The following is a 12,120-nucleotide window of genomic DNA, read 5'->3' as shown; positions in this document are numbered from 1 at the left end:
TCATGACATAGCATAAAATAATAAACACTACATAAAAGCATATTTGCAAAAGCAAATACACAGAGGTCATAAGTACAAGCAACCACGCCCTCTGTGATATTATAATATCGTCCACCTTACCCAAAAACAAGCAAGGCAAATTGGTTTGTAACCAAACAAACAATAGACAATAGCTAAGCCTCATTACTTAAATTTTCTGCCTCTTTCATATTAGAGTGTTTAAATGTAAGGAATGGTTTAATAGTATAATATATAAGTATATAACTTTTCATTCTACCATGTATGTTAATACTGTTTATATTTATTCGTTTGGGCTTGTATTATATTTGCCTTCGGGTTTATATAATCCGTTCATCCTATTTCGACTCCTACCATCACTGAAGAGACATTAATTGTCGAAATCCGGATATGGTGTACACATTTTTGCAACTCGTGTTTGCGGTATACCATCTTGTCCGCGAGTTTGTTGTTTTCTGTTTGGTATTAAATAAATAGTTAAGATCAATTTTGTTACATCTGGTGATCCGTTTATTTGGCAATCGCCATGGCAGTCAGCAGGGTTTAAGAACATCCGTTGTTCGACCTGCTAGTCAAATGCGTTTTGTTTGAATATACTTTTTTCACTTTTTTGGTCTTTTGGAAAATGTTGTTTGTGCAGTCTTTAGACCCCTCTACCAAGAAATTTGTTTTGCATGCACACGTATAAAAATTGCGGTTTTTATCCAACGCAATCATAGGTTTGAACGTTGTTTTCAATTTAGACTTGTTTATATTTTTTCGTTTGGGCTTGTATTATATTTGCCTTCGGGTTTAGATAATCCGTTCATCCTATTTCGACTCTTCAAAATTCAAGAGTCTATCCTAAATTGAGGTAAATTATATGGCCTTCCAAATACCGTTTCAATTCCTAACATCACTGAAGAGACATTAATTGTCGAAATCCGGATATGGTGAACAAATTTTTGCACCTCATGTTTGCGGTATACCATCTTTTCCGCAAGTTTATTGTTTTCTGTTTGGTATTTAATTAATAATTAAGATCCATTTTGTTATATCTGGTGATCCGTTTATTTGGCAATCGCCATGGCAGTCAGCAGGGTTTAAGAACATCCGTTGTTCGACCTGCTTGTCAAATGCGTTTTGTTAAGATATACTTTTTCACATTTTTGGTCTTTTGGAAAATGTTGTTTGAGCTGTATTTAGACCCCTCTACCAAGAAATTTGTTTTGCATGCAAACGTATAAAAATTGCGGTTTTTATCCAACGCAATCATAGGTTTGAACGTTGTTTTCAATTTAGACTTGTCAATATTATTATATATATACAATAGGTCTTAACCATTTATCGTTAATGAGTTCATGCCAAGGCGGATCCTATACTTTTGGAAAATATTAGGATGCCTTTTGCATTTAAATGAACAACGTCATATGCTATTAAGGATTCAGTACCGGACTACATTACTCTATGATGTCAACACGATAATTGATCCAAGTTCTATATCGTTGATAAACATGTGCATTGTAAAAATGTGGCCGATTAGCTGCACAACGGTTGAAAAGCTGGCCGATGATAACCCCACTTGGAATTTAAAGAGTTTGTTTGTGTTCATTTATTAGATTGCAATATTGGACACGACTGAATCCTCAGTAGAAGTCAAGAAATAAGTTGATGTGGCTTTAATTTCTTTTCTAATAATAATGTATTATTAAAATAAGGAGATGAGGTAATATTGCCAATGAGACAACAATAGATCACCGTACAGCCTTCAACAATGCACATGACAAATAGCGTATAGTAGGTTAGGCTCCGATATGAACAATGTTAAACAATTCGAACGAAAAACCAACCCCCTAATTTAAAACAAAAAACGAATATAACAGACATGGACCAACAATAGCCTTAAATTGCCTTTTTCAAACATGAACATGATTAAATATGGTAATTTCAATGTTCTATTGTGAGGTTGTCTCAATGTTAAGTTTCAACCTACAACAATATAAAATCAGTATTGTAAACATATCTCAACATCATCATTTCAATGTCATCTCAAATTTCAAAACTAACAATTCATTCAACGTCATTTTAACGTTGTTTAAACTTTGAAGTGCCTATTTGAACCATAATTGATGTAATTTGCAAATGAAATGATATATCGTGGTCAACTTTCTTATGCTTAATAGCATTACCCCCACCTTTTAAAAATACAACCCCGTGTTTATCATCAGCTATCATTTTCCATAAGCATGGTAAAAACGTACATTTTGGTCGCAAACGCATAGTGCCACCAACACTAAATATTTACCACAATGTATCTTTCACTCAGCCATAACATAGATATAAGAAGATGTGGTATGAGTGCCAATGAGACAACTCTCCATCCAAGTCACAATTTGTAAAAGTAAACCATTATAGGTCAAAGTACGGTCTTCAACACGGAGCCTTGGCTCACACCGAACAGCAAGCTATAAAGGGCCCCAAAAATGACTAGTGTAAAACCATTCAAACGGGAAAACCAACGGTCTAATCTATATAAAAAAACGAGAAACGAGAAACATTTATGAACCACATCAACAAACGACAACTACTGAACATCAGATTCCTGACTTAGGACAGGTGCAATCAAATGCAGCGGGTTTAAACGTTTTAATAGGTACCAACCTTCACCCTTATCTGAAACAATAGTGTAACATCACAACATAGAAATACACACTATAAAATATCATGTATTGTATAAAACAAAATCGTGTAATCTATGAATGAAGAATGGTGTTAAAGCAACTGCACGTTTGTCAAAAATGTAATTATGTAAGCATGAAATAGTTAAACACAAAAAATATGGTTCGCTTTAACCTTTACAAGTTAACAAGTCAAAAGCTGCTGATAAAAGGAAGTGCACACAGAGCACATACACGTGAACTCGTGCTGACCCCGCAATAAATAAATAAATTTCATGCGTCCGAAACTCTTTTCTGTATTTACCTTCATCAGGAACGCTCACAGTCGAATATTTGAAAGCCAGGGATGTATAAGAACCGATACAGTTGACGAGGTATATAACCAAAAAAAGACATAAAAAAATAGCCAACTCCATCTGAGGTCAATTTTGTCTCTGAGGGAGTCGAAACCTTAGTTTCTTTATAATTTCAAAATTTATAAACGGACAATTTTAGAAACGTTTGTTACAAATCATGTCAGTACCGAAGTACTGACTACTGAGCTGATGATACCCTCGGGGACTGATAGTCTACCAACAGAGGTATCGAGCCAGTGCTATAAAAAAAATGAAAACAACACGTTATAAATGTCACGCGTCAGAAGCGCTTTTCTGGATAAAGGGCAAACTATATGAAATGTGTCAAACGACAATACAGACCGAGTCCTTATGCTTATATCAAATGTTGCTTACCGTCCATACGTTATACATGCTTTATTTAAAGCGTCTTGTTTAATACCATTTTCCTTGCATTTTTCTTTTGGGCATTTTTTTTTTGGGGGGAGGGGGTCAAAGTCAGTTGTTTTAAACATTTATATTGTATCAATTAAAATAGCATAACAAGGGACAATCAAAATGCTAAAGTCGAAGAGAAAACAACACGATTAGAAGGAAAAAGACGAAACGACAAAAAAGGAGGCAACAAAATTCTGTAGAGACAACTAAAGAATAAGCATCAAGAAGCTAATCCAAAACCGTGATGAACTCCTATGCCCTGAAAGGAAAACAGTTCCTACTCAATTAGTGTTACATGTCGTTTTGCTCATGACAAATAAAATTCTGGTGATAAGTCGCATTCAGATATGCTATAATTGAGGGAAAGAGGACGAGATATTTCAATATCAGATTGGTTGGATATTGGAATAGAAATGTGTAGCTTCTTGATACTTAGAAATTATTTTTAATTGACTGCAAATGTTGAAGATGAATTGTCTCAAAAATGACTTAGATACAGGATATGACATTAGTTCTGTTTCTATGGATGCAATAACATCAAAATTGCCGTTGAATTTAAAAAAGAATAATATATTTACTAGCGCATTAGAAGTCAAAGCCATAACATATGTCAGGCTAACATTTAACCCTAAGTAAATCCACCGTGAAAGATAAATGACCAATCATGCATAAAAACCAAGGAAGAGACCACATATGCAAAATTTAATTTGCTACCTCAAGTGTGAAGACAATGTCATGGCCACACTACTCATGTCAGGCAGACATACAATTGAATGATCAGTCCGTATACCAAGTGGTGTACACGTTTTAAATATTAGCAAACAACAATAGAAATAGACTTAATCCAGAAAATTAAATCCGACTTCTGTGGCCCGATTATTACGTCAAATGTGTTTCATGGAGGACAAATACTTGTACATGTAACAGAGAATTTCCATTCCAAAATTTCTGACCCTGTCGTGTACAGCTTCTGAATATTGGACATAATTTGTAAACATCAGTACTGCAGCGCAAAAAAAAAACTAGTCATTTGACATATACGTGTTATATAATTTTTTGTGTATCCTCCGAACAAGATTTACCTTTGACTCACTTAGTTCAAAAGGCGCGTGTTAGCGCTTATCGTTATTAGGCTCGACCATTGTCTTTTGTCATCCGTTTAATGTTCACATTTCTATGATCTACTGGCACTTTTAAATACAAATGGGAGAAGTAATATTTGATAGGTCTTTTTTTTTGTTTGAATTTGACGTAAAATTTGGAATTCAGAATTTATTTTAGTTCCTAATAAATTATTTTTCAAATTTCATTTGATCCGAAACTGTGATCCTGCAATCTTTTTCAAAATGTACATGAAAAATGTTATGGACATCCTTTTATGCATAGCTAATGACATATAGCGTGTTCCATCAACAAAATATTGCTTAACATCCTTTGACATACCTCCTCAAAACTTCCTGGTGTCCAAATAAAGACACATAAGGATGCAACAAAGATTGTAACCAAAACAAATAACGTCATCATCCATCCTAGTGCATCTGCCCATTCTGGATACTTTTCACGATTGTCTGAATACCCTTCATATGTTACCCAGGAAAATACCAGGACAAACTGAAAATAAAACATTAACATAATTGAAGAATTTTCAAGGTTTATTTACATATTTATTTACATACATAAATGAACGGAGGAGGGAAGAGAACTACATGTATCCAACAAAGGTTACGACTAGAATTGAAATATGAGGTTTTTGGCGAGTCATCATAGGATCTAATAAAAAATGAAGGAGCTATCCCGTCGACAAGAATGGATAAGGGATATCAAAATATTTTAGATTTTTTTTTTATTATCGAACTCACCAGTATATATACTCCATATGCAGGCGTTGCTGGAATGTTGCTACATAACAATGAAAAGTTCACAATTGAGAAGCTGAAATCATCTCTTTCGTCGTAAAGTTTTGTTCTCGACCGACCCTCATTGTCAATTTTTAAATCTAAGTCAAGATGTGAGGCATGCTTAACATATTTTTTTACTTTTACGTGTTTTTACTGCAATTCTACCATATTAATTTGAAATAGAATTTTGTGTCAAATGCAGCATGTATACATAACATATTCTATGTATCAATCGCTGAAAAAAACACGTCAAAGTATACTTGTCGTGCAAGCTGTAATGTGCAAAATACTTGTAATTGGATTTTACGTCTTCATTCCAAAATGAGCGTGTTTAAATATTTATTCCTCTGGCACAGCCAAGCATGCGTCTCTCTTAGCACGGGAGAAGTCTAGCTGACCATATTGATATATTCCAGTACCATCGGGGTTACATCTGAATGAATTTGAGTCCATATACTTCTGATTGGCACAGATTTTGAAAAAAGTTAACTTGCGAAACATACCATTGTGTATATGTTTACTTTGATGACAATAACTAATAAAATTCTATAATACTTATATAAACGCTCTGTTTGTTTACATGTAACACCTGTCTTCAAAGTGTCCCTTTAGATCTTAAGTCATTCCACTGCTAAACGTTGTATCTGCATTTTTGTTAATGGTTTTGGATCTTTTCCTTTTTAGTATCGGCTTTAAACACTTAGCCGGTAAATAATCCGTTTGACTTATAATGACTTATTTTTATACATCATTATCTAAGAGTGATATCGTATGATTGTCAAAATAAACTATACTCACAGAGACAGCTAAAGGAGTGAGAAAGGACCAACAAATTGCCCACCACCATTTAGCGATAAACCATGGGAAACCGACTGGTCCACAAAAGCTTTTTCCGATCATTGTCTCAATATCATCCAAAAATCTTCTTACTCCTAAAACAAGAAAATGATCATTGTGATCCTAAAATTCTGCAGCAGTTTATACTATATGTCTTGAGTTCATTATGTCACCGTCATTTTGAATTGTAAATATAATATTTCGTAGATGTTTTCGAACATGCGTGCTGTTTCATCATATTAATTTAGACGTATGATTGAGACATTAAGCATATAATTTTTTTTAAAGACCATATATGATATGTATGTATTTGATTGAGTTAAGCCATTTCAATTGATATTTTATAGTGTGTCTTTCTTTGTTGTGATGTTACACTATTGTTTCAGGTAGAGTGAAGGTTGACGCCTATTTAAACGTTTAAACCCGCTGCATTTGTTTGCACCTGTCCTAAGTCAGGAACCTGATGTTCAGTGGTTGTCGTTTGTTGATGTAGTTCATAAGTGTTTCTCGTTTCTCGTTTTTATATGGATAAGACCGTTGGTTTTCCTGTTTAAATGGTTTTACACTAGTCATATTTGGGGCCCTTTATAGCTTGCTGTTCGGTGTGAGCCAAGGCTCCGTGTTGAAGGTCGTACTTTGATCTATAATGGTTTACTTTTACAAATTGTGACTTGGATGGAGAGTTGTCATATTGGCACTCATACCACATCATCTTATATCTTTGTACTGGTAGCACCTCTCGAGAGTGACACATATAAATCAATAATAACAAGGAAAATCCCCATCCCAACACAAAGGGAGCACTAGGACACCGGGAAGTTTGATATTATGGTAATGGAAGCAGAATTCACCGAAGAGAACCACCGGGCTACTCGGCGGGAACACACACACCGAAGAAATATCAGCATATTTATCTCTTGGTCAAGGACAGGGGCAACTTTGACCAACCGAAGCCCCCAAAGTCTAAATTTGATTATTTCCCTGTGGTAATAAAACGTTGAAAAAAACAAGAGTTATATAACATTAATGACAAATGGTGGTTAGCTCAAAGTTTTTATTTTGAACAAAATTTACTTTAAAACAATTTTCCACTGAAAAATGAATGTTATTTTATCTATCAATCATAAGAACTTAGTTTGCCAAATCTACTAATTTTATTGGATATTGTGAATTTTTATCACAATACATATATATGACGATAAACATGTATTGTGCGCAAATGGGAAAATAGTTTTCTACGTATTTTTACGTTTTTTTACTTTCTAGCTGTGACGTACGCTTAACTCTGAGAACGCTTTAATAACAAGGAGAATTTTTAAACGTTTTTTTTTCTTAAATTGCGGGATTACAAGTCCACATTTCAAATAATGTGAGTACATTTTATGAAAGCATTTACACAGGATGTCCTTCTAATAACATAGTGCACACTTGAATCATAAGGCATTCAGTATAATGAAAAACATAGTGCCCTTGGATGAAGGTGTTAGGGTGATTAACACACTTGGTGAAAAATTATCACCCGCGACTTCGTCTTGAAGTTCATATTTTGGTAAGGAAAACCCTATAAAACACTCGAAAAAATCAGGTGAACGATGTAACGTCTGTAGAAGAATCCATAAGGAGTTTGGTGTACGCATAAAGTGTGATGCGGACTGAAGACGACATGAACAACTACGAATGATATCATTTGGTAAGGAAAACTCCATAAAACGCTGGTGGACTATCAGTCCCCGAGGGTATCATCACTCAAGTAGTCAGTACTGACATGATTTATAACAAACCTTTCTAAAATTGTCCGTTAATAAATTTTGAAATTATTAGAAAGTAAGGTTTCAACGCCCTCAGGCAAAGTTGACCTTAGATGGATTTTGATTTTTTAGGTCCTTTTTGGTAATATAGCTCTTCAACTGTTTCGGTTCTTATACATCCTTGGCTTTCAAATATTCGACTTTGAGCGTTCCTGATGAAGATAACTCCAAAAAAGCGCTTCGGCCGCATGAAATTGATAACGTGTTGTTTTCATTTTTTGGGGACGCCCAATTGATATTATGGGAGACGGATGATTTCTTTTCCTGAATTTATTTACACCATTTTGCTTATCTTTGTCCCCATCCCGACTATGAAATGTCCGTATCCTTAGTGATCCCGATATATATTAAATTCAGTCCATATTACTGAAAAACAAATCTGTTCACACCATAATTTACACTTTAATAGAAATGAATATAAACACGAAAGTCTCCCTCAACCCGTACGTTAATGAATAAATCAATCAAATGTTATCACCTGCACTGGAATCATAAAAGAGGGACAAAACATACCAGAGGGACAGTCAAACTCATAGATCGAAAACAAACTGACAACGCAATGGCCAAAAATAAAAAGACAAACAGACAATTAATAGTACAAATGACACAACATAGAAAACTAAAGACTAAGCAACACGAACCCCACCAAAAACTGGGGGTGATCTCGGGTGCTCCGGAAGGGTAAGCAGATCCTGCTACACATGTGACACCCGTCGTGTTGCTTATGTTATTACAAATCCGGTAAATAGTATAATTCGGTAGGTCACATTCGTGAAAAGGGAAGGGTATTGTAGTTACGACATAAGGAACATATCCGATATCATCTGTGAAACGGTTATTCCATAACGGTCAACCAACTCGTGATGACGTCCGTAAAATTTACGAAGGGATGATTTCAACTTCACAATTTGGAACTCTTGGTTTAATAGCTTCCTTGTGAGCAGCAATCCTATATCAAGGAAATCATGATAGGAAATAAAATGCAATTAAACATCTTTTGCATTTGAAGACGAATTAAAAACAAGAGTACATACTGAAATATCTTGCATACTTTTTATGGTGTTTTGTGTTGAAAGTATTCAAGATTAGGTATTACAAAACTTTACTTTATCAATGATTCACGAAATGAGATCAAAGACCTGAGAAGTTATGGATTTGTTCACCTTAAAATCATTCTATCCACCGAATATAGTTGACCTATTGGTCATAGTATCTAAGAAACAGACACACTCACAAATATTAATGTTGACCAACAAAGCATGAAATGAGGTCAAGGTCGGATGAACCCTGCAAGATGGACATGTACACCTTATAATCATTCCATAACCTAATTTAGTTGACCTATTGAGAATAGTATCTGAGAAACGGATTTAAACGCGACACCATTTATCAATAAAATGGAGTTGAAAATAGACGAACCCTGCCAGACAGATATGTACACCTTTATATAATTGCACACAGCAAATCTAGTTGACCTATTGCTTATAGTATCTAAGGAGTGAAGATAGCCTTGAAAACATAACGTTACATAATAAACATAGAAAATGATATCAAGGTTAAATGAACTTGTTTATGTATAATAATCTATATCATATGCCTGATTGTTTAATTGATACCGGTTTACAATTGGGTACCCTACAACGTTTGCGCATATATCAGATGCCAGGTAGTGTTGACAAATATTATATGATTGAACAAGGGAAAAATGCTATTTACATCATAATGGAACGTTCAAGATTATCTTAAATTAGAATTCTATACCTTTCTGTGTTAGTCAGAATATATAGAGAGACCCCGAGAATGGAACATAAGCCGGTTTTGATCTGTGCTATTACTTTGATAAATGGATGTTTTTATCATTGGAAAACATACTAACGTTTAACAAAAGGCTGTCAGATTGACAGCAAACCGGATTTTCTTGCATGAAAATGATATTTGTAAACCTGGACCCCCAAACAGGATCAATTGAAAAAAATTAATGAATTTTTGTAGGTTTAAGAAATGGAAAGGCCAAAATAAATCTAGTCCTCTTATTTATCATTAGTGACATAATATTGGATTTTAAGAGAGTATACAAGTACACACACATTTGTTCAGCAGGAGTGGGTAGGCGGAATCATTAAGTCAATAATGAAAGAGATATGTTTATGAGACTATAATCTTATTTAATATGAAACAAAAGAATTTTGTAGTCACTCCAATAACTTTCCAGAATCACACTTTCAAACGGTTGTTGTCTTGTTTCAGCAAAGTATCACCAGATTTTCATCTAAGTCTTTTCAACGCGTTTTCAAGTTTTGCACGGACAACGTTCTAAGTATCACTTTTCGCTACTTACTAATATCGTGAAAATCGAACTTGACCTTTATTTAGCCACAGGAATCAACATATCTAATTTAAAAAGATTTCGTCAAAGCGTTTTCCAGTTATTGCACGGACACTGTTTGGCAGCCGCCCAGCCGGCGCCCCGCGCGCCGTACATCACCAAATAATAACCGATATTTTCCTTTAGAAATCCGGTTGAAAATGGTTTCTTAAGCATTTGTGTAAATGAAGTCTAGTTAATTGAGTGCGTCTTGAGCTCTTTACATCAAGTTATTCGGTATTTTGCTCCCATATATTTTTCTTTATGGATAGTTGTATCACTGACAATCATACCACACAGTATTTTCATGTAAAGGATATAAGCCGAAAACAGTTCGTTCTGTAAAATATTGAAGACCTGTTCAATATTTTACAGAATTAACTGTTTGAAGCTTACATCTTACTTAAAACATTGTTTAACTTGTCAAAGAAGATGAAAAAAGTAAACAAATACAACTTTTTTTTAGTTAAGATTTGTTTTCATCATGTGTGTAAATTGTTTTGTATAAACTTTATTATTTAATATCATCCTACATCTTGGCACCGTTAAACAGTACCTCTACCTAAACAATAGAAAAAAATAAAGTACAGTTGAAGGTAAACTACACGTATAGGCACATGAAGACACAGTGCATGTGTAATTTTTTTTGTGTATCATGATTTTGTTTGCGTGAGCTATAGGACTACATTATATATAATGCATGAAATTACACAACTTTTTGCTAAAGTAATGCATAAAATTACAATTACATGTAATGCAAAATGTGCTGCATTACACATTACATGCAATTACTTGAAAAAATGTAATGCATTACCATGCATTACAATTACAAATTTGCATTACCCCATGCCTGATGTGTATCATGATTTTTTTGCGTGAGCTATAGGACTACATTATATATTTTCCGTGAATACCTTCACATCAATTTGATGTCTCAAAATGGATAAAGATATATTTTAAAATATAGTCCTCTCCTACTTTTTCCTATTGGGTTTTTATTTCTTATTAGGCGTATCAATTTTACTTTAGAGATCTAGCCTAAAGTAAAGTGTTTGAAACTGTTTATAAATATTGGAAAGAAACAAATGCAATTCTTATTTTGACATAGTAAACATACCTTTATTGATAACTTCCTCATTTTCAATCAATTCAATACAGGAAAGGGTTTTATGTTCTAATTTATATAACACTATTACAAACTGTCTTATTTAACAAACATATGATTAAATCTTGCCCTTTGCTTATTCTAATTTCAATATACTACTATTCTGTTTCTAAAAAAAATTATCACTACGAACACAGTGCGAATCTATTTCTTACATTCATCGTCGTTGATAAGCGAAGTTTTGTTGATAAGCGAAGTTTTGCATTATATTCCTATACAGGCAATAATATCAGAGTTATCAAACAAAAAACTTGCAAATCAACGCTAACACCTAAAAATGATAAAAACTGTTGTAGACCCTAGTTCATGAAGCAATTTCTCGAACTGTACTTTGAACGCAAGGTGAGGTGTAGGTTTTTAATCAAATTCTTGATTAGCTATTTTGCTCAAGGAACAATCCGTGGCTTGCATATCAACACTTGGTAAAACATTTACTTCAGATGAACGATTTTCTCCTTATTATGATAATGCCTTTTTTTACATGTGGTCCTCGTATTGCGGCATGATATATCAAGCGTTAGAAGTATTATTTTAATTTTGTTTCCATTTTAATTACAGCTGAAAAGGATGTTAGGTAGAACAAGAGCAACACCAGACGC

At 34.0% G+C, this 12,120-nt stretch overlaps 1 protein-coding gene and 1 long non-coding RNA gene across 2 annotated transcripts in view; one reads left to right on the top strand and one right to left on the bottom strand.

Annotated features, from left to right (window-relative positions):
- LOC127733213 (uncharacterized) overlaps nt 1–12,120 on the top strand; it is a 288,514-nt gene that overhangs the window by 32,102 nt on the left and 244,292 nt on the right. The gene's annotated exons all lie outside the window — the stretch shown is intronic.
- The window catches only part of LOC127733122 (sodium- and chloride-dependent neutral and basic amino acid transporter B(0+)-like), a 115,652-nt gene that overhangs the window by 7,478 nt on the left and 96,054 nt on the right, over nt 1–12,120 (bottom strand). Inside the window, exons 13-14 of the mRNA XM_052242430.1 lie at nt 6,145–6,278; nt 4,892–5,059 (exon numbers count right to left, since the gene is read on the bottom strand). Of these exons, the coding sequence (XP_052098390.1) occupies nt 4,892–5,059; nt 6,145–6,278 (302 nt within the window). The remainder of the gene's footprint in view (nt 1–4,891; nt 5,060–6,144; nt 6,279–12,120) is intronic.

Source organism: Mytilus californianus, unplaced genomic scaffold, assembly GCF_021869535.1.
Source record: "Mytilus californianus isolate M0D057914Y unplaced genomic scaffold, xbMytCali1.0.p SCAF_3, whole genome shotgun sequence".
Taxonomy (NCBI): domain Eukaryota; kingdom Metazoa; phylum Mollusca; class Bivalvia; order Mytilida; family Mytilidae; genus Mytilus; species Mytilus californianus.
The sequence above is the reverse complement of the archived record's forward strand: the minus strand, read 5'-3'. Positions and strand labels throughout refer to the sequence as shown.